At 46.6% G+C, this 23,529-nt stretch overlaps 1 protein-coding gene across 2 annotated transcripts in view; it reads right to left on the bottom strand.

Moving 5' to 3' along the window:
* The window catches only part of VWA8 (von Willebrand factor A domain containing 8), a 429,985-nt gene extending 426,160 nt beyond the window's left edge, over window positions 1-3,825 (bottom strand). Inside the window, exons 1-2 of one of the 2 annotated variants that reach the window (XM_044284760.1) lie at window positions 3,728-3,825; window positions 3,132-3,287 (exon numbers count right to left, since the gene is read on the bottom strand). In XM_044284760.1, the coding sequence (XP_044140695.1) occupies window positions 3,132-3,276 (145 nt within the window). In that variant the 5' untranslated portion in view covers window positions 3,277-3,287; window positions 3,728-3,825. Of the gene's footprint in view, window positions 1-3,131; window positions 3,288-3,714 lie in introns of both variants that reach the window. The other variant, XM_044284761.1, reaches the window with a different exon arrangement.
* Window positions 3,826-23,529: the final 19,704 nt, after the last annotated feature.

Here is a 23,529-nt window from a genome sequence, read left to right as displayed (position 1 = left end):
CGTTCCCTAATGATACAATCTTGATGAGCTGACGCATTCTAGTCCATAAAGATGAAATTAGGCCTGTGTTGTTAATGCAGAGGCACAATGACTGGATTAATGATGTTATTCAAGTAGTATGGGCTTGTCACCGTACCATTCACAAAGTGTAGGGCAGTTCTGTATTGACCAGACACACCTGCCCACACTGTAACACCACCATTCTCCTTGACGTCTCCAACCTCATTGGCGGCCATCATTTCTGCTCAGCGTGAATCGACTTTCATCAGTAAACAGCACTGAGGCCTACTGGTCCCTCGTCCAGCGTAGATGCTCCTTAGCACAGGCAAGACAATGATTCCTTTGGTTAGGTACCCTTGCAGCTCATCTACCAAGCATACCACCTGATATAAACTGTTTTGAATGGTCTAACTTGACACTTGGGTGCCTCTCACCTCTCTTATATGCGCCTGGAGTTGTGTGGCATTCATCATCCGGTTCTGCAGGGTCCGCATTGGTCACAATGATGTGGTCATCAGTGTGGGATGTGGCCAAAGGATGTGCACTTCTATGTCGTTCTGTGACTCTTCCAGTCTCTCTGTTGCAACCTGCTGATGACACTTCCATCTGAGAACATCATGCTTGAAGCCTCTCAATGGCAAGGTACAGTTGATCAATTTTTAGGTGTCATCTTGGTCGCATGATGTCAAAATGTGAACAGCATGATGAGGAGGACTGCTTAAATACCAATTCTAATTGAACCAGGAAATTTATTGGGAGATTGATGGATAAAACACCTGTTGTTAATTTTGCCATTAAGCTCCTTGTTAGAGAATCGCAAGTTGTTCAAAATATACTGAAAGACTATACAGTTGGACATGTGCATTCAAAAGTTTAGACAAGGGCACATTAAGTTCAACTGTTAACTGTCTAAGGTTAGAGTGCATTTTAGGTTCATCCTGAAATTTCACCCACAAGCCAAATAGCCTTAATTTTTTGTGAGTAGTGTATAATGTTTGCATCTATTGTGTTAGTGAATTATTTTCTTTGATTTTTATATTTTTTTTTTACTAAAGTAATAACACCATGTCTCTCACATTTAGGGTCCATTCACACATATTGGGGTGACTCTAGCCTGGATACAAGATGAAATACAGTTGGGCATGAAGGCATACAGTTTCCATATGGTATCCTGAGGCACATTGACCACAAATGTTGCAGTCATACCTGTAGATCTTCCACACTCATAGATTGCTGAAGTTGGCGTCCCACCTGGTCCCATAAATGCTCAATTGGCAACCAGGCAGGCCAAGGAAGTCTTGCAATCTGGCCAACATTCCTGGGAAAACAAGTGCTGTGTGCGGGTGAGCATTATCCTGCTGAAAAATGGAAGTTGGAAGCCCTGCACATGTGGCATCAGGATGTCCTGTACGTATTGCTTAGCTGTTAATGTACCTAGTATCACAACTAGGGGTGACCGACTGTAATATGTGATGACTCCCCAGAACATCACACCAGCAGTCTGGGCACTGTGTAGCTCCATGGCAAAGACAGGATTGAAGTGCTCTCCACCGGGTTTCCATATACGGACCTGACTAGCAAGGGATCCCAAACAGAGCCTGGATTTGTCAATAACGACAATGTGGTTCCAGACCATAGCAGTCTTGTTCATGAAACTACTGCAACTGAGGGCAATGGTGACTGGCTGTCAACGGATGGACTCGGAGTGAGCAATGTGACACCAAATTTCCTTCTGATAAGTGCCTGGAAATGGACCGGGCAAAGGCAGGGGTGTATAATGATGGTGCCACACAGGGGCGTAGCTAAAGGCTCATGGGCCCTGGTGCAAGAGTTCAGCTTAGGCCCCCCTTCCCTCAGTGCTTTGTGGCAAGGGGCAAGGAAGCACATGGTTTTCATGCTGCCTGAGGTAAAAATTGACCTAACCCCTTCCCTCCAACCAGAGGTGTAACTTGACCAGCATGCACTTTCTATAATACCGATGACTACTTATGTGGCACAAGGGTCTTTGGGCCCCCTTAGGCTCCTGGGCCCGGTAGCGACTGCTACCTCTGCACCCCCTATAGCTATGCCCCTGGTGGTCAACAAAACTGTGGAAGCTGCTCACGCTTGTCGGCGGATCACTCAATCCTTTCTACCGGTGGTCTGTCTGGACTGTCCAGAACTTGTTCGCCTGTGCACGCCCTCACATAACCATCACTTCCAACATCTCCTAACAGCTATGTCAGAATGGTCTAGATGATGGGAAATTTGCCACAAGAACCATCCGGCTTCTCTCAGGCCAATGATGTGCTCCCTCGCAAAGTCTGTCAACTGGGCAAAATGTCTGAGTGCGTAGTAGAGGCATATCTAGTGGTCAAAGATCTCGCACCAAGAGTTATGCTATCCAAAAGTAGCCTTTGAGAACCTTTTTATAGGGGAGTAAGTGGGTAGTAACAGCGACAGAAAAAAACTACTAAAATGGCAGAGAGCTAAAATTTTTAAATGAACAGCCACTCTTATAAACCTAAAATGTTAATAAGACACGCATAAAAATTCTGACAAGGTAAAAATTTTCCAAATAACTAATTTCTCTGTATATAAATCCCTCACTTATAACAGTGATCTAAAGATATGATGTTAAAGTTATTTTTTCGAATAACGGTATTGATAATTTATCCCTAGGATGGGTCATCAATATCAGATTGGTGGAAGTACAACACCTAGAACCACCACTGTGGCTCACTGAGCTGAGGATAGGTCATCAATATAGTTAGCCTGGAAAGCCCTTTAAGATTTGATCCCACTAGTATCCAGGTCACTACAGCTACTCCCTTTAAGGCTAAATTCACACGTCCGTAGTGTTGTTTTGATTCGCAAATTGCAGATACGCAAAACACGGATACCGGACCATGTGCATTCCGCAATTTGCTATCATAGAAAATGCCTATTCTTGTCCATTCCATGCTCTAATTTTTGGGGGGCCGCAGAACGGAACTACGGATGTGGAGAGCTCACTGTGTGCTGTCCGCATTTTTTGCGGCCCCATTGAAATTAATGGGTCCGCACCCATTCTGCTAAATTGCAGAAAGGATGCAGACTTATTCATACAGTCATGCGAATAAGCCCTTCAGTCGTAGGGCGTTTTTCTGTACCTGAGGATGTGCTGTGGCTCCTGAGCAGCACTGGCTGTGGGGTAATACCCCGATAGTTCAGCAACTGATTGAAGAGACATCGGACCCTTCGTAGTGAAGAAGCCGGGAGAGTCCCTGTGGCTGGGAGGCGAAGTAAGGACTGCATGAGGCATAGAGCTGGAGACAAAGAGATAACGACGGCGATTAGGAACACATCTCATTGAGAATTACAACCTCCGTCCCATCATATGCAATGACAATCGACGCAACTTTAGGACAGTTTTCTAGATTCATTCCAATGGTGCGTGCAGTAAGGACCTTGACAACTGATTAACATTGACACTCGTAAAATGAGTAAGAAATGCAGCAGCATCTGCCTGAGGTCCTAACTCATGGGTGACAGCAGGGGGTGCAGGCAGCAGGGGGTCTGCACAGAAGGCCACGTTCCTGTATGTAGCCTCATAGTTCTATTAGTGTTGTTTACTCAGGACTTCACAGATAGGTGACATGGCAGCTAGACGCCCCTTGTCCCACATGGAGTGACACATGACACGGGATATGGGGGGCTGACATGTGACTAGTAGTGCTATCACCCCAGCCCAACCTCTGCTCCTCACTCTGTCACTCTCCGTGTCCTCCACGACCCAGGTTCTTGTGTCACCGGCTCATGCGCTGCGGGGGAAGAAGATTTCAGGAGCACAAAGTCCGCCCGGAAATCCTTCCCCCAGTGATGTGGAGCAACGCTGAGAAACAGCTGAGGACTTGTCACAACAGTCATGTGACCCGGCACCTCGATGACGTCAGATGTCACATGACTGCCTGCACAGGTCTGGGTTCCCAACTCTGTACCAGAGGATTTGAGGGCGGGAAGAGGCAGCGCCGTGTGCCAGTCACTGAGGCGCTGGGTAATGCCTGCGTCTAGGGCACAGGTCCAGTCATGGCATTGTAGACTTGTGCGAGTAATGCTAGGACAAGCATAGGATGAAAGCAGGGATAGGGCAAACATGGTGCCCGAGGCAGGTAAATCAGCCTGTCTACCTTCTGAATGCCGTGCACCTAAGGGCTCTTTCACACCTGCGTTATAGTCTTCCGGCATAGAGTTCCGTCGTCGGGGCTCTATGCCGGAAGAATACTGATCAGGATTTTCCTAATGCATTCTGAATGGACAGTCCGTCCTTCAGGATGCATCAGGATGTCTTCAGTTCCGGAACGGAACGTTTTTTGGCCGCAGCAAATAGCGCAGCATGCTGCGCTTTTTGCTCCGGCCAAAAATCCGGAACACTTGCCGCAAGGCCGGATCCGGAATGAATGCCCATTGAAAGGCATTGATCCGGATCCGGCCTTAAGCTAAACGTCGTTTCGGTGCATTGCCGGATGCGACGTTTAGCTTTTTCTCAATGGTTACCATGGCTGCCGGGACGCTAAAGTCCTGGCAGCCATGGTAAAGTGCAGTGGGGAGCGGGGGAGCAGCATACTTACCGTCCGTGCGGCTCCCGGGGCGCTCCAGAGTGACGTCAGGGCGCCCCAAGCGCATGGATCACGTGATCGCATGTACACATCATCCATGCGCCTGGGGCGCTCTGACGTCATTCTGGAGCGCCCCGGGAGCCGCACGGATGGTAAGTATGCCGCTCCCCACTACTACTATGGCAACCAGGACTTTAATAGCGTCCTGGGTGCCATAGTAACACTGAAAGCATTTTGAAGACGGATCCGTCTTCAAATGCTTTCAGTACACTTGCGTTTTTCCGGATCCGGCGTGTAATTCCGGCAAGTGGAGTACACGCCGGATCCGGACAACGCAAGTGTGAAAGAGGCCTTACAAATGCATTGAAATACCGGCTCTCCGTGTGTTATTCGGAAAAACGGATCCGGTATTAACCACTTGCCGCCGCGCTAACGCCGAAAGGCGTCATTGCGGCGGCTCTCCCAGGCTACGCTAACGCCAATAGGCGTCATCTCGCGTGAGCCGAGATTTCCTGTGAACGCGCGCACGCAGGCACGGAAGGTAAGCGAGTGGATCTCCAGCCTGCCAGCAGCGATCGCTCGCTGGCAGGCTGGAGATGTGATTTTTTTAACCCCAACAGGTATATTAGACGCTGTTTTGATAACAAAACGTCCATTCAGACATTTTTTTGGCCCAAGTTAGCGGAAATATATATATTTTTTTGTTTGTTTTTTCTTACTAAGTCTCATATTCCACTAACTTGTGTCAAAAAATAAAATCTCACATGAACTCACCATACCCCTCACGGAATCCAAATGCGTAACATTTTTTAGACATTTAAATTCCAGACTTCTTCTCACTCTTTAGGGCCCCTAAAAAGCCAGGGCAGTATAAATACCCCACATGTGACCCCATTTCGGAAAGAAGACACCCCAAGGTATTCCGTGAGGGGCATATTGAGTCCATGAAAGATTGACATTTTTGTACCAAGTTAGCGGAAAGGGAGACTTTGTGAGGAAAAAAAAAAAAAATTTCCGCTAACTTGTGCCCAAAAAAAAAATTTCTATGAACTCGCCATGCCCCTCATTGAATACCTTGGGGTGTCTTCTTTCCAAAATGGGGTCACATGTGGGGTATTTATACTGCCCTGGCATTTTAGGGGCCTGAAACCGTGAGAAGAAGTCTGGGATCCAAATGTCTAAAAATGCCCCCCTAAAAGGAATTTGGGCCCCTTTGCGCATCTAGGCTGCAAAAAAGTGTGACACATCTGGTATCGCCGTACTCAGGAGAAGTTGGGGAATGTGTTTTGGGGTGTCATTTTACATATACCCATGCTGGGTGAGAGAAATATCTTGGTCAAATGCCAACTTTGTATAAAAAAATGGGAAAAGTTGTCTTTTGCAGAGATATTTCTCTCACCCAGCATGGTTATATGTAAAATGACACCCCAAAACACATTCCCCAACTTCTTCTGAGTACGGCGATACCAGATGTGTGTCACTTTTTTGGCGCCTAGGTGGGCAAAGGGGCCCATATTCCAAAGTGCATCTTTCGGATTTCACAGGTCATTTTTTACACATTTTGATTTCAAACTACTTACCACACATTAGGGCCCCTAGAATGCCAGGGCAGTATAACTACCCCACAAGTGACCCCATTTTGGAAAGAAGACACCCCAAGGTATTCCGTGAGGGGCATGGCGAGTTCCTATAATTTTTTATTTTTTGTCACAAGTTAGCGGAAAATGATGATTTTATTTATTTATTTATTTTTCTTACAAAGTCTCATATTCCACTAACTTGTGACAAAAAATAAAAAATTCCAGGAACTCGCCATGCCCCTCACGGAATACCTTGGGGTGTCTTCTTTCCAAAATGGGGTCACTTGTGGGGTAGTTATACTGCCCTGGCAATTTAGGGGCCCTAATGGGTGCGAAGTAGTTTGAAATCAAAATCTGTAAAAAATGGCCGGTGAAATCCTAAAGGTGCTCTTTGGAATGTGGGCCCCTTTGCCCACCTAGGCTGCAAAAAAGTGTGACACATCTGGTATCGCCGTACTCAGGAGAAGTTGGGCAATGTGTTTTGGGGTGTCATTTTACATATACCCATGCTGGGTGAGATAAATATCTTGGTCAAATGCCAACTTTGTATAAAAAAAATGGGAAAAGTTGTCTTTTGCCAAGATATTTCTCTCACCCAGCATGGGTATATGTAAAATGACACCCCAAAACACATTCCCCAACTTCTCCTGAGTACGGCGATACCAGATGTGTGTCACTTTTTTGCCGCCTAGGTGGGCAAAGGGGCACACATTCCAAAGAGCACCTGTCACGAGGGTGTCAAGAGCCACGTCTGACTCCGTTATACCCAGGGTCAGGAAGTCGCAGCGGGTGGCTGCGCGCTCTATGTCTAAAGATCACGGTGTTTCTTAGTGTTTGTTTTCTGTGTTTGCCTTGCTATCCTTTTTGTCTCACTCAGGGATCCGTAGCTTCTCCTCAGCTGTTTCTTGTCTGCCACTCCCAAACTCCTTATATTCTCCTCTCACACTTCTCTTGTTGCCAGTTATAGAGCTTCCTGCCTGGACATCTATGCTGACCCACTGGAGCTGAGAATCTGGTTGTTGTTCCAGAGTGCTACCCTCCGGATCCCTGTTGGGCTTTTGTTGTCTCCTGTTGTTGCCCACCTGGGATTATATGTTTAGTTTGTATTGTCTGTCCTCCCCTTGGTGTTTTCCTTTAGAGCTAGTGGTGCGGACTAGTGTTCCCACCGCCCTGTTCACTATCTAGGGCTCATCCTAGGGAAAGCCAGGGTTTTAGGCACGTGATCGGCGTACGGGTGAGGAACCCGTCTAGGGACGACAGGGCAGCCAGGCACCAGCCGCAAGGTGAGTCAGGGGTCACCACCTTCCCTCTCACTAGGGCAGGGCCTTCCTCTGTTCCTCCCTCCGTGTCACGTATGTGACAGTTACGCCGATCGTGATAGCACCTTTCGGATTTCACAGGCCATTTTTTACACATTTTGATTGCAAAGTACTTCTCACACATTTGGGCCCCTAAATTGCCAGGGCAGTATAACTTCCCCACAAGTGACCCCATTTGGGAAAGAAGACACCCCAAGGTATTTCGTGATGGGCATAGTGAGTTCATGGAAGTTTTTATTTTTTGTCACAAGTTAGTGGAATATGAGACTTTGTAAGAAATAAATAAATCATCATTTTCCGCTAACTTGTGACAAAAAATAAAAAGTTCTATGAACTCACTATGCCCATCAGCAAATACCTTAGGGTGTCTACTTTCCGAAATGGGGTCATTTGTGGGGTTTTTCTACTGTTTGGGCATTGTAGAACCTCAGGAAACATGACAGGTGCTCAGAAAGTCAGAGCTGCTTCAAAAAGCGGAAATTCACATTTTTGTACCATAGTTTGTAAACGCTATAACTTTTACCCAAACCATTTTTTTTTTTTACCCAAACATTTTTTTTTTAATCAAAGACATGTAGAACAATAAATTTAGCGAAAAATTTATATATGGATGTCGTTTTTTTTGCAAAATTTTACAACTGAAAGTGAAAAATGTCATTTTTTTGCAAAAAAATCGTTAAATTTCGATTAATAACAAAAAAAGTAAAAATGTCAGCAGCAATGAAATACCACCAAATGAAAGCTCTATTAGTGAGAAGAAAAGGAGGTAAAATTAATTTGGGTGGTAAGTTGCATGACCGAGCAATAAACCGCTAAAGTTGTGGAGTGCCGATTTGTAAAAAAGGGCCTGGTCACTAGGGGGGTATAAACCTGTGGTCCTTAAGTGGTTAATTATTCTTTTGCATTTATAAAGATCTGCGTATGCGCGGACTGGAAAGCTGGATCTGTATTGCCGGAACACTTAAAGGGAACCTGTCACCTGGATTTTGGGTTTAAGGCTGAGGACATGAGTTGCTAGATGGCATCTAGCACATCCACAATACACAGTCCCCATAGCTCTGTGTGCTTTTATTGTGTATAAAAAACGATTTTATACATATGCAAATTACCCTGAGATGAGTCAGAGCTTGAAAATATGACTCTTCTCTGGTCACACAAGTAAGATATGACTCTTTTATGTTAATTTGCATATGTATCAAATCAGTTTTTTTACACAATCAAAGCACACCGAGCTATGGGGACTGGGTATTGCGGATGTGCTAGTGGCCATCTAGCAGCCTATGTCCTCAGCTCTATACCAAAATCCCGGTGACAGGTTCCCTTTAATGCCGGATCCAGCACTAATACACTTCAATGGAAATTAATGCTGGATCAGGCATTACAGCAAGTGTTCAGGATTTTTGTCCGAAAAGAAAAATGCAGCATGCTGAGGTATTTTCTCCTGTCAAAAAATGTAAGAGGGACTGAACTGATGCATCCTGAACGGAATGCTCTCCATTCAGTTCTTTTCCGGTATTGAGCTCCTAGGACAGAACTCAATACCCGAAAAGAAAAACGCTAGTGTAAAAGTACCCTTACACTATAGCGTGCAGTCTACCAGGACATTCACACTATAGCGTGCAGTCTACCAGGACATTCACACTATAGTGTGCAGTCTACCAGGACATTTACACTATAGCGTGCAGTCTACCAGGACATTTACACTACAGCGTGCAGTCTACCAGGACATTTACACTACAGCGTGCAGTCTACCAGGACAGTCACACTATAGCGTGCAGTATACCAGGACATTCACACTATCTAGCGTGCAGTCTACCAGGACATTCACACTATCTAGCGTGCAGTCTTCCAGGACATTCACACTATCTAGCGTGCAGTCTACCAGGACATTTACACTATAGCATGCAGTCTACCAGGACATTCACACTACAGCGTGTAGTCTACCAGGACATTCACACTACAGCATGCAGTCTACCAGGACATTTACACTATCTAGCGTGCAGTCTACCAGGACATTTACACTACAGCGTGCAGTCTACCAGGACAGTCACACTATAGCGTGCAGTATACTAGGACAGTAGGTGGGCAACCTTTTTTTTCAACTGAGCCAAATCTCGCCAAAACCACGATTGAAATTTATTTTGAGAGCCACATTTTTAAAACCGAAAATACATAGGATGGTATGCTCATCATGGATATTTTAAGCAGGGTTCTCCATCTTGATGGATACACCCAAACAGTAGGCAAGAAGTAAAAGTAATAAAACAGGCATGCACACATTGCACTGGCTCTGCAGTCAAGTTGAATAAAAGTAAAAAATGACAACATAAAATAAAAATCAAGATACAACTAAAAAAGTACATATAAAAGTATGTGAAAACACACTCAAATAGTCCTCACTGGTACTGTTATATATTGACCTCAGAACCTGGCCACTAACTTATTTTGCTGGCTCCTAGATTACGATATTCCGCAATTTTATGTCCACACCCCCCTTTTCACATCAACCCTTTTTATGTCAATCCCACAATGTCACATTTCTGCCCCTCGTGTTACATTTCTGCCCCTCGTGTTACATTTCTGCCCCTCGTGTCACATTTCTCCCCCCTCATGTCACATTTCTCCCCCCTCATGTCACATTTCTCCCCCCTCATGTCACATTACCCCCCCACCCCCCTCCATGATGGCCATCACGCCTTTCTTTTTACCCTGCTCTGTTCACATCTCTCATTTCCATAGTTAGGCACACTTAATTCATAATCACCACCCCCCCCCCCCCCCCCCTCCCATGATGGCCATCAGTCACCCCTTTCTTTTTGCCCTGTTCACAGTTCACATCTCTCATATGAGTACATAATTCATAATCATCCCCCCCTCCATGATGGCCATCAGTCACCCCTTTCATTTGTCTCTCCCTGGCCCTGCCCACATCTCTCATTTCCAAGTTCCAGAGGCATATAGTTCATATTCATCCCCCCCCCCCCCTCCATTCCCCCCAACCCTTCCTTTTTCTGTCACAGAAATCGAGTCCCCAGAGGCAGGCCAGGCCATTGCTACACTTACCGGATGACACGCTGCTGATTTGAGAGGCACAGTCTTCTGAGGGCGGCAGACAGAGAGACAATGAGCACAATACTCCAAATGAGGTCTCACTAGTGCTCTGTAGCGCGACATGAGCACCTCTCTCTTTCAGTGGCGTCTCTAGCTTTCAAATTTTGGGGGGGCACACTGGGGGCCAGGACAAAAGTAGGGGGGGGGGCAGCTATAACAACGATACATTTACAGAAGTACGCTTAGAAATTTTGCGATACTTTACCCAATACCTAAAACCGCAACAGGGAAGAAAAGTCCAGCTGTCAGTGGATGACACTTTTATAGAGAGGGGGATCTGTGGATCACACTGCTATGGGGGGGATCTGTGGATGCCACATACCGTGTATAGCATCTTATGTGTCATCCACAGATCCACCCCATGACAGTGTCATCCCCATTTCCCCCTCCATAACAGTGTCATCCACAGATCTCCCTCCCCGCCTCTCACTGGAGTGTACATTTGCAGTAACTTTAAATCAGGATTAAGCGGCCGCTCATCTCTACTAGTACCTTAACCTTACACCACTCGGCTAGCTTCGGTAACAGGGCCAGGCTACAGCCTACAGGTACTGCCTGTTAGTTGTTATCGAGCGAGTGCTGATTTCTGCAGGTCAGAGCATACAGATTACAGTTTAGAAGAAATGTACACTCCTGGGAGTGGTCCAGACCAGTGGCGGATCCAGAGCCTGGTCTCGGGAGGGGCACTTCCAGATTATTTTCTGTCCGCCGCCACAGAACAATGGTGCTTATAGAACAGACTACACAGTGTGAGGTATACTGTATATTGTGTGGCACAGTGCAGAGGTATACTTTATATTGTGTGGCACAGTGTAGAGGTATACTGTATATTGTGTGGCACAGTGCAGAGGTATACTGTATATTGTGGGGCACAGTGTAGAGGTATACTGTATATTGTGGGGCACAGTGCAGAGGTATACTGTATATTGTGTGGCACAGTGTAGAGGTATTCTGTATATTGTGGGGCACAGTGTAGAGGTATACTGTATATTGTGGGGCACAGTGCAGAGGTATACTGTATATTGTGTGGCACAGTGTAGAGGTATACTGTATATTGTGGGGCACAGTGTAGAGATATTCTGTATATTGTGGGGCACAGTGTAGAGGTATACTGTATATTGTGGGGCACAGTGTAGAGGTATACTGTATATTGTGGGGCACAGTGTAGAAATATTCTGTATATTGTGGGGCACAGTGTAGAGGTATACTGTATATTGTGTGGCACAGTGTAGAGGTATACTGTATATTGTGGGGCACAGTGTAGAGATATTCTGTATATTGTGGGGCACAGTGTAGAGGTATACTGTATATTGTGGGGCACAGTGCAGAGGTATACTGTATATTGTGTGCACAGTCAGGGGTGGGGAAATAAATAAAAAAAACTACTTGTCGAAGGACTAAAGCGAGGTCTCAATCTACTTGTCCCTCATGACAATCTACTTGTCCTGATACAAAAAGTAATTTTAAATCAAAACCATATTTAAGTGAATCCCTTTAATGTACATGCCATACTGGGGCAGTGAATCCCTTTAATGTACATGCCATACTGGGCCAGTGAATCCCTTTAATATACATGCCATACTGAGGCAGTGAATCCCTTTAATGTACATGCCATACTGGGCCAGTGAATCCCTTTAATATACATGCCATACTGGGGCAGTGAATCCCTTTAATGTACATGCCATAGTGGGGCAGTGAATCCCTTTAATGTACATGCCATACTGGGGCAGTGAATCCCTTTAATGTACATGCCATACTGGGGCAGTGAATCCCCTTGATGTTCATGCCAGTATGGGGAAGTCCCCGTCCCCTCCCTATTCATGGAGGGTGAGTGGCTGGAAGTTGGAACCTGGCAGCACTCCTATTGACACTTCAATACCAGGGAGAAGAAGCAGAGCGGCAGCCTGACAGCAGAGCATAGCTGACCCAGAGCAGTCACCACACACACTACCTGCTGGGCTATCTATCACGGCACGGGCTGCCACCATGTCAGGAGCTCCTACTACAACCGCTGACTAACGTGGGCGTCCGTTGGGAGCTGACTTCCGGCCCGTGGCGCCCGACTTCCGGCCTGCACAGGAGCGCTGATAACACTGCGGTAAGCAGCCCGGACTTGCTGCACCGGGCTGTGTATTAGAGGAAAACACGGCGCAACCCTAGCCCTGCTACTTGCCCGCAGGGCTAAGCTGCCTGCACAAACTACCTGCCCGGCGCCCGGAACTGCATGTCCCGGGCGTCGGGCTATAGGAATTCCACACCCCTGACAGTGTAGAGGTATACTGTATATTGTGTGCACAGTGTAGACAGAGGTATACTGTATATTGTGTGCACAGTGTAGAGGTATACTTTATATTGTGGGGCACAGTGTAGCGGTATACTGTATATTTTGGGGCACAGTGTAGCGGTATACTATATATTGTGTGGCACAGTGTAGAGGTATACTTTATATTGTGGGGCACATTGTAGTGGTATACTGTATATTGTGTGGCACGGTGTAGCGGTATACTGTATATTGTGAGGCACAGTGTAGGCTATGTGTGTATAACATAAACATATTTCACATGAACACTTACAATTACTTGGCTTGGCCCTTGGGGATCTCGGACACCACTTCCACACTTTGGCCGGGGGCTCGGCGGAGCTGATGTTGTGTTTTATCCTAATGAGAAAGATTTCATAATAAGGATTTGGAGAAGGGGCAGAGGGATAGCAGAGCAGGGAGAGGATGGTGCTGCTACTAGGGGGTCATACCATGTGGGAGTAATAAAACCCACCATAATGCCCCCCAGTAGAAATAATTCTCCTTATAATGTGACAATGCAAAAAATACCCCCTTATGCCCCCAGTTGAGCTAATGTCCCCCATAATGTGCCAGTATAAAATACCCCTATATAGTGCCCCTAGTAAATGCCTCCATAGTGCTCCTCACCCCTTCCTCCTAGTGCCCCCCATAATGTACCAGTATAAAATGCACCAGTAGATGCCCTCAGTGTCCCCCATAATTTGCAAGTATAAATTACCCCTTCTTAGTGCCCCCGTAGATGACTCCATAGTACTCCTCTCCCCCCTTCCCCATAGTACCCACCATAATGTGTCCCAGTATAAAATGCTACTGTACAGAGCCCCCCATATAAAACACCCCTTCTTTGTGGCCTGAGTAGATGCCCCTATAGTGCCCACCAATAATGTGCCAGTAATAAGCCCCCCATTACGTGCCAGTAATAAGCCCCCCATTACGTGCCAGTAATAAGCCCCCCATTATGTGCCAGTAATAAGCCCCACCATTACGTGCCAGTAATAAGCCCCACCATTACGTGCCAGTAATAAGCCCCCCATTACGTGCCAGTAATAAGCCCCCCATTACGTGCCAGTAATAAGCCCCCCATTACGTGCCAGTAATAAGCCCCCCCATTACGTGCCAGTAATAAGCCCCCCATTACGTGCCAGTAATAAGCCCCCATTACGTGCCAGTAATAAGACCCCCCATTACGTGCCAGTAATAAGCCCCCCATTACGTGCCAGTAATAAGCCCCCCCATTACGTGCCAGTAATAAGCCCCCCATTACGTGCCAGTAATAAGCCCCCCATTACGTGCCAGTAATAAGACCCCCATTACGTGCCAGTAATAAGACCCCCATTACGTGCCAGTAATAAGACCCCCATTACGTGCCAGTAATAAGACCCCCATTACGTGCTAGTAATAAGACTCCCCATTACGTGCCAGTAATAAGACCCCCCATTACGTGCCAGTAATAAGACCCCCCATCATGTGCCAGTATTAAGTCCCCCCCATCATGTGCCAGTATTAGGCCCCCCATCATGTGCCAGTATTAGGTCCCCCCATCATGTGCCAGTATTAGGTCCGCCCCATCATGTGCCAGTATTAAGGCCCCCCCATCATGTGCCAGTATTAAGGCCCCCCCATCATGTGCCAGTATTAAGGCCCCCCATTATGTGCCAGTATTAAGACCCCCATCATGTGCCAGTATTAAGGCCCCCCATCATGTGCCAGTATTAAGGCCCCCCATCATGTGCCAGTATTAAGGCCCCCCATCATGTGCCAGTATTAAGGCCCCCCCATCATGTGCCAGTATTAAGTAAGCCCCCCCATCATGTGCCAGTATTAAGTAAGTCCCCCCCATCATGTGCCAGTATTAAGTAAGTCCCCCCCATCATGTGCCAGTATTAAGTAAGTCCCCCCCATCATGTGCCAGTATTAAGTAAGTCCCCCCCATCATGTGCCAGTATTAAGTAAGTCCCCCATCATGTGCCAGTATTAAGTAAGTCCCCCCCCCATCATGTGCCAGTAATAAGTGTGTCCCCCCCCCCCCCCCCCTCAATGTGCCAGGATCACTATTCTAAAAAAATAAAATAAAAAAATAACACTTATACTTACCTCAGTGTCAGCGATGCGATGCAGGACTCTTCTGGCCTGTGTCCCACGCTGTATGGCTCAGTGCCTGCAGCCTATCAGAGCAAGGAGAAGGGACACGCCTCTCCCTTCCCTGCACCGCCGCTGGCACAGGCAGATTGCTAAGGAGATGAGCGCAATGGAAGCGCTCATCTCCCTGTGACCGGTGGCGGCTCACTTGGGGGGGCATTTTAGTTGGGGGGGCACAGCATGATGTAGGGGGGGCCGTGGCCCCCTCTGGCCCCCCCCCCCCCCCCCCCGGCGACGCCACTGCTCTCTTTCTACTGGGAATTCCTCTCCCTATACACCCAAGCATTCTGCTAGCATTTCCTGCTGCTCTATGACATTGTCTGCCTACCTTTAAGGCCTATTTCACACTTGCGTTGTCCGGATCCGGCGTGTACTCCACTTGCCGGAATTACACGCCGGATCCGTAAAAACGCAAGTGTACTGAAAGCATTTGAAGACTGATCCGTCTTCAAAATGCTTTCAGTGTTACTATGGCAGCCAGGACGCTATTAAAGTCCTGGTTGCCATAGTAGGAACGGGGGAGGGGTATACTTACAGTCCGCGCGGCTCCCGGGGCGCTCCAGAGTGACGTCAGAGCGCCCCATGTGCATGGATGACGTGCCATGCGATCACGTGATCCATGTGCTTGGGGCGCCCTGACGTCACTCTGGAGCGCCCGGGAGCCGCACGGACGGTAAGTATACTGCTCCCCGCTACACTTTACCATGGCTGCCAGGACTTTAGCGTCCCGGCAGCCATGGTAACCATTCAGAAAAAGCTAAACGTCGGATCCGGCAATGCGCCGAAATGACGTTTAGCTTAAGGCCGGATCCGGATCAATGCCTTTCAATGGGCCTTGCGGCAAGTCTTCAGGATTTTTGGCCGGAGCAAAAAGCGCAGCATGCTGCGGTATTTTCTCCGGCCAAAAAACGTTCCGTTCCGGAACTGAAGACATCCTGATGCATCCTGAACGGATTTCACTCCATTCAGAATGCATTAGGATAAAACTGATCAGGATTCTTCCGGCATAGAGCCCTGACGACGGAACTCTATGCCGGAAGAAAAGAACGCAGGTGTGAAAGAGCCCTAAGTCTTCTGAAATAATGACCCCTAAATCCCTTTCCTCAGATACTGAGGTTAGGACTGTATCACTGATTTTATATTCTGCTCTTGGGTTTTTACGCCCCAGGTGCATTATCTTGCACTTATCAACATTAAATTTTAGTTGCCAGATTTTTGACCATTCCTCTAGTTTTCCTAAGTCCTTTTCCATTTGGTGTATCCCTACAGGAACATCAACCCTGTTACACATCTTTGTGTCATCAGCAAAAAGACACACCTTACCATCGAGGCCTTCTGCAATTTCGCTGATAAAGATATTAAATAATATGGGTCCCAGAACAGATCCCTGAGGTACCCCACTGGTAACAAGACCTTGGTCTGAATATACTCCATTGACTACAACCCTCTGTGGCCTGTCCCTCAGCCACTGCCTAATCCATTCAACAATATGGGAGTCGAAGCCCAAAGACTGCACTTTATTGATAAGCCTTCTATGTGGGACAGTATCAAAAGCCTTACTAAAGTCTAGATAAGCGGTGTCTACTGCACCTCCGCCATCTATTATTTTAGTCACCCAATCAAAAAAATCAATAAGATTAGTATGACATGATCTCCCTGAAGTAAACCCATGCTGTTTTTCATCTTTCAATCCATGGGATTTTAGATGTTCCACAATCCTCTCCTTAAAGGGCTTCTGTCATCCCCCAAAACTCATTTTTCATTTCTGGGCATATTAAAATCCATATTGGATGACTATTCCCTATATAGGGCTCTTACCTTGTTCTGTGGCTTGGTTTCACTAAAAATCGTGCTTTTAAAATATGCAAATGACTTCACTACCAGCAAGTAGGGCGTCTACTTGCTGGTAGCTGCCGCATCCTCCTTTAAAAAAAACGCCCCCTCCTCCTGTTGATTGACAGGGCCAGGGAGCGCTCTCCTCCTCCGGCTGGCCCTGTCAGCATTTCAAATCCCGCGCCTGCACCTTACGTGTCTTCATTCGGCGGAGGCGCTGTGAGAGAAGGACACTCGCTCCCTCAGTACGCCTGCGCTGATGACATCACCTCTAAACCCGAAAGATAAGACGTCATCGGCGCAGGCGCACTGAGGAAGCGAGCGTCCTTCTCTCAGAGCGCCTGCGCCAAATGAAGACACGTAAGGTGCAGGCACGGGATTTGAAATGCTGACAGGGCCAGCCGGAAGAGGAGAGCACTCCCTGGCCCTGTCAATCAACTGGAGGAGGGGGCGTTTTTTTAAAAGGAGGATGCGGCGGCTACCAGCAAGTAGACGCCTTACTTGCTGGTAGTGAAGTCATTTGCATATTTTAAAAGTACGATTTTTAGTGAAACCAAGCCACAGAACAAGGTAAGAGCCCTATATAGGGAATAGTCGTCCAATAAGGATTTTAATATGCCCAGAAATGAAAAATGAGTTTTGGGGGGTGACAGAAGCCTTTTAAGTATGGTTTCCATTAATTTCCCCACTATTGATGTCAGGCTTACTGGCCTATAGTTGCACGATTCCTCCCTACTACCTTTCTTGTGAATGGGCACAACATTTGCTAATTTCCAATCTTTGGCGACGACTCATATTGCCAGTGATTGGTTAAATAAATCTGTTAATGGTGCAGTATGCCAGGACATTTACACTATAGCATGCAGTATGCCAAGACATTTACACTACAGCGTGCAGTCTACCAGGACGTTTACACTATAGCGTCCAGTCTACCAGGACAGTTACACTTTAGCGTGCAGTCTACTAGGACATTTACACTATAGCGTGCAGTATACAAAGACAGTTACACTATAGCGTCCAGTATGCCAGGACAGTTACACTATAGCGTGCAGTATGCCAGGACATTTACACTACAGCATTAAGTATACCAGGATGTTTACACTATAGCGTGGAGTATACCAGGACATTAACACTATAGCGTCCAGTATGCCAGGATATTTACACTATAGCGTGCAGTATGCCAGGACATTTACACTATAGCGTGCAGTCTACCAGAATATGTACACTATAGTATATACTATTGTGGTTCTTAGGCTACTTTCACACTAGCGTTTCTGCGTCCGCTTGTGGGATCCGTTTCAGGGCTCTCACAAGCGGCCCAAACGGATCAGTTTAGCCCCAATGCATTCTGAATGGATAAGGATCTGTTCAGAATGCATCAGTTTACCTCCGTTCAGCCTCCATTTCGCTCTGGAGGCGGACACCAAAACGCTGTTTGCAGCGTTTTGATGTCCGCCTGACGATGCGGAGCCAAACAGATCCGCCCTGACTTACAATGTAAGTCAATGGGGACGAATCCGTTTTCACTGACACAATATGGTGCAATTGAAAACGGATCCGCCTCCCATTGACTTTCAGTGTAAGTCGAAACGGATCCGTTTGCATTATCATGAACAAAAAAAGAACATATATATATATATATATATTTTTTGTTCGTGGTAATGCAAACGGATCCAGTAGCGCCGCGGCCTTCTCACAGTTTACCGCCGGCCCACTGACGTCACAACTAGTATCAACTAGCATAGGCGGGGCTAAGCTCTGGTCACTTGAATGGAGCTTAGCCCCACCCACGCTAGTTGATACTAGTCGTAAAGTCAGTGGGCCGGCGGTAAACAGTGAGCAGGCCGCGGCGCTACTGGAGCGCCGCTGCCTTCTCAAACAGCTGATCGGCGGGGGTCACGGGTGTCGGACCTCCGCCGATCAGATGCCGATGATCTATCCAGAGGTTGGCTGATGCATGCTGGCTGATGCAATTTTGGAAAAAAAAATATCTTCTGTTACGGCGTTCACCACATAGGAAATTTTTAATAATTTGGACTTTTCGGATGTGGCAATATGTGATTTTTTTATTTGTTTATTGTTTATATATAAAATTGGGAAAGGGGGTAATTTATACTTAAAGAGGACCTTTCACTAGAATAAAAAATCTAAACTACAGTAACTATACAGACATGGAGAGCGGCGCCCAGGGATCTCCCTGCACTTACTGTTATACCTGGGGTCGCCGCTCCGTTCTCCCGGTATCTTCATAGTTAGGCTCCACACAGTGGAACCTGCCAGCGTCTCCTTCTCCCATGCTGCAGCTCTGGCCAATCGCAGCGCTCAGCTCATAGCTTTTTTTTCGCTCAGGCTATGAGCTGAGCGCTGCGATTGGCCAGCGCTACAGCATGGGAGAATGAGACGCCGGCAGGTTCCCCTGTGTGGAGCCTAACTAAGAAGATACCGGAGGCTATACCGGGAGAACTGAGCGGCGCCTAGGTATAACAGTAAGTGCAGGGAGATCCCTGGGCGCCGTTCTACATGTCTGTATAGTTAGTTTAGATTTTTTATTCTAGTGAAAGGTCCTCGTTAATATTTTGGTGTTTGTTTTTTTTTGCTTTTTATTTAATAACTATTTCCCTCTTAGGGGCTAGAACCTTGGATCTTTTAATCCCTTGTCCTATTCGCCTTAATAGAGCTCTATTAGGCTGGGTTCACACGGGCGTGTCCGGATTAGGTCCGGATGCGTCCCGGTGTATTGTGGCAAACCCGCGCAAGTAGGTACGCAATTGCAGTCAGTTTTGACTGCAATTGCGTTACAATGTTCAGTTTTTATCGCGCGGGTGCAATGTGTTTTGCACGCGCGTGATAAAAAACCGACTGTGGTACCCAGACCCTAACTTCTTCACAGAAGTTCAGGTTTGGGTTTGGTGTTGTGTAGATGTTATTATTTTCCCTTATAACATGGTTATAAGGGAAAATAATAGCATTCTGAATACAGAATGCTTAGTAGGTGGTCAATTGAGGGTTAAAAAAAAATAAAAAATTAACTCACCTTCTCCTCTTGATCGCTTAGTTGCCGGTCTCTTCTTACTTCTTTAATGATGAGCTGCTGGCTAAATGACCTGTGGTGACGTCAGATCACATGGTCCAATCACATGATCCATCACCTTGGTTGACGCGATCAAGAGGAGAAGGTGAGTTAATTATTTATTTATTTTTTAACCCTCAATTGACCACTTACTAAGCATTCTGTATTCAGAATGCTATTATTTTCCCTTATAACCATGTTATAAGGGAAAATAATAACATCTACACAACACCGAACCCAAACCTGAACTTCTGTGAAGAAGTTCGGGTCTGGGTACAACAGTCGGTTTTTTATCACGCGCGTGCAAAACACATTGCACCCGCGCGATAAAAACTGAACATCAGAACGCAATCTCAGTCAAAACTGACTGCAATTGCGTACCTACTCGCGCAGGTTTGCCGCAATACATCAGGATGCATCCGGACCTAATCCGGACATGCCCGTGTGAACCCAGCCTTAGGGTGAATAGGACTTACACAGCAGCAGGGAGATTACCATGGTAGCCAGGGCTTCAGTAGCGTCCTGGCTGCCATGGTAACCAATTGGAGCCCCAGGATTACACTGCTGGGGCTCCGATCAGAAGCTGCCACTGCTCCACCAATGAGGAGGGGGGAGGGGACCCTGTGGCCGCTGACACCAATGAGTTTAATACTGGGAGGTGGGGGGGGGGGGAGGGCGCACTGTGCCACCAATGACTTTAATACTGGGGAGGACGCACTGCGCCACCAATGATAATTAACGTTTAATAGAGGAAGCGGGTGTGTTGGCGCAGAATCACATAGCCGGCAGGGAGCTGTGATCAGCGGCAGCAGTTAACCCCTCAGGTGTGGCAATTGAGGGGTTATCTGCCGCTGATCGCTGCTCCTTGTCATATAGGCTGGGCACCGCCTCCTGTATTTGTATTAGACGTTAATTATCATTGGTGGCGCAGTGCGCCCGCCCCTCCTCCTCCCGTCTCTCCTCATTGGCAGCGCGGCACAGGGGAAGGAAGAGAGTGACTCCATCTTCCCTGTGCTGCTGAGGGAACATGAGCGCGCTGACTGTCATGTTCTGTGATAGCGCGCTTGACGCAATATCGGAAAGGTTAGATACCGATAACTTAAAAAAATCATGAATATCAGCCGATAATATCGGTAACTCCGATAATCGGTCGATCCCTATTTTATAGGCCACATCCCCCGAGCAATTCTTTAGCTATAAGGATCTACAGGCCGAATTGGCCAGGGAAGAGTTGCATGCAGATAGCCTAACCACATCCGCAGAGGCATCCACCAAAAAATCTGCCTTAGCTATGCCCGGGAGGGATTCTAGTAACTGATCTCTAGAGGCTCTATCCCTAATCTGGGCTTCCAATTGTTTAACCCACAAAATAAGAGCCCTGGCCATACATTTTGCAGCAATTTGGGGTTCAAATGAAGCCCCAAAAGACTTCCAAGTTCTTCTTAGGAAGCTATCTGCTTTTTTATCCATGGCATATTTCAATTGTCCCCGATCATCAAAAGGGAGGAAAAATTTATGCGATACCTTAGCTATCGGAACATCTGTTTTAGAGACACGGTACTAACCAGCGGAAGCAGATTCGTCAAAGGGGTATTTTTGTTTGACCGAACCTGGTATACCAGGTACGTTTATCTGGCCGCTTCCATTCCTAAGTAATCAGAGCTGCTACATTTTTATGGATAAAAGAGGATTTTCTTTTTCTCCCTTCTAAACATAACATCCTGGACTGACCAGACCGCCTTAGGGTCTTCAATGTTCATGGCTGCCCTAATAGCATTTAATAGTTGGTTCCCATCCTGAATTGTAAAAAATGGGCTGCACCCTTTTCTCCATCAGAAGAGGATTCTGAATCAATTTATCCACTTTCCAGCTCCTCCTCAGAACTATAAATATTTGAATAATATACGTAGTGTAGAGCAGGCATGCTCAACCTGCGGCCCTACAGCTGTTGTAAAACTACAACTCCCAAAATGCGCTGCTGTAGGCTGATAGCTGTAGGCTGTTCGGGCATGCTGGGAGTTGTAGTTTTGCAACAGCTGGAGGGCCGCAGGTTGAGCATGCCTGGTGTAGAGGAAGACTTTTCCCTAGAGTGCCTATGTCTAGAATGACAATGCTCTTTCTAGGATTTCAGGGCACTACTGACCTCTTTGCTAATTATCTTGTTCATACATTTCATCATAGAAGGGGATTCCTCTGCAATGCTATTCTCAATACATAAACGACGCGGCAGATTAACATATCATGGGGCAAGCTTAACTTTACACAACCCACATTTTTTATGCCGAGTCTTAGTTGCAGCGTTTCTTGGCTTATCCTGGTCTTGCGAGATCATGACGTTACTTCCTCTGAAATCCAGGCCGCATCATTTTCCTGCCTCAACCATTGTAAATTAATGCAACTTCATTTAGGGACGCAATATTCTCCATGTCTTCAACATGTGTGGAGCAGGGAACTTACCAGGCACATGCACACCTCTGCCCAGCCAGCCTTACATACACACAGACAGAAACTACTTACCCTCTTTAGCCTAAATCCTCGAACACACTTTTGTCTGCAGATGTCCTCTCTTAGGACAGGAAACCACTGAATGAGGTAGAGGCTTCTCTGTTTTTTATATCTGTGGGTTTCCTGTTCTGGGAGGCAGATCCTCTCTCCTGGTGCGTTTATAGGATGATGGGAAAAACTTAATTAATAATTTTTCTTCTTATGGTCCCAAAATATTATGGGGGCAGATTGAGCAATGCAATGACTCCACTTTTCTGGATAAATTGCACAGAAAAAAATATGATCAGCACAAATATCATAGATCAAGCTCCCACCTTCGCTTTTGTTAATACCTACAGCAGTCTTTGCTTGGGCTCAAAAAAGTCTTAAGTCTTCTCACCATTTTTCTTTTCTGAAAAGCCTGGCTAGTGTATTAACTCCTCAGCCATGCACAACGTTGGTGAATATGCCAAGTGTAACCTCAGTATCCTACACTAGCATACCACTGTATATGTGTTCTTGTGTCTACTAGGTGTACCATAGATAATATCGTATGAACAATAACCTTAGACCTTCCAAAATTAGTTTTTATTTCTAAGGTTACTTTCACACTAGCGTTTTGGCTTACTGTTTGTGAGATCCGTTCAGGGCTCTTAGAAGCGGTCCAAAACGATCAGTTTTGCCCTAATGCATTCTGAAGTGAAAGGGATCTGCTCAGAATGCATCAGGTGCCTCTGTTAAGCCACCATTCCGTTCTGGAGGCAGACACCAAAACGCTGCCTTCAGTCTTTTGCTGTCCGCCTGACGAAGCAGAGCCAAACGGATCTGTCCTGGCACACAGGGCTGCCATCAGAAATTTTGGGGCCCCTTACACGGCTCAAAGCCTAGGCCCCCCTCCCACCCTGCCCCTTTAGAATCTTTCCTGACTCCGCCTCCCGCCCCCCCCCCCCCACCCCCAATTTCATTATGTCCCCTGGCACATTTAAGAAAAAACACAAGGTTTACGGTTTTTACCCAGTTGTGAACTTTTTAATTGTATAAATAAAACCACAAACAAAACATTTCACACAGTATCTATATAAATATATATAAATACAATAAATTAGTTAAATAT

Source organism: Bufo gargarizans, chromosome 3 (assembly GCF_014858855.1).
Source record: "Bufo gargarizans isolate SCDJY-AF-19 chromosome 3, ASM1485885v1, whole genome shotgun sequence".
Classification (NCBI taxonomy): domain Eukaryota; kingdom Metazoa; phylum Chordata; class Amphibia; order Anura; family Bufonidae; genus Bufo; species Bufo gargarizans.
This window is presented reverse-complemented; position numbering and strand designations above follow the sequence as displayed.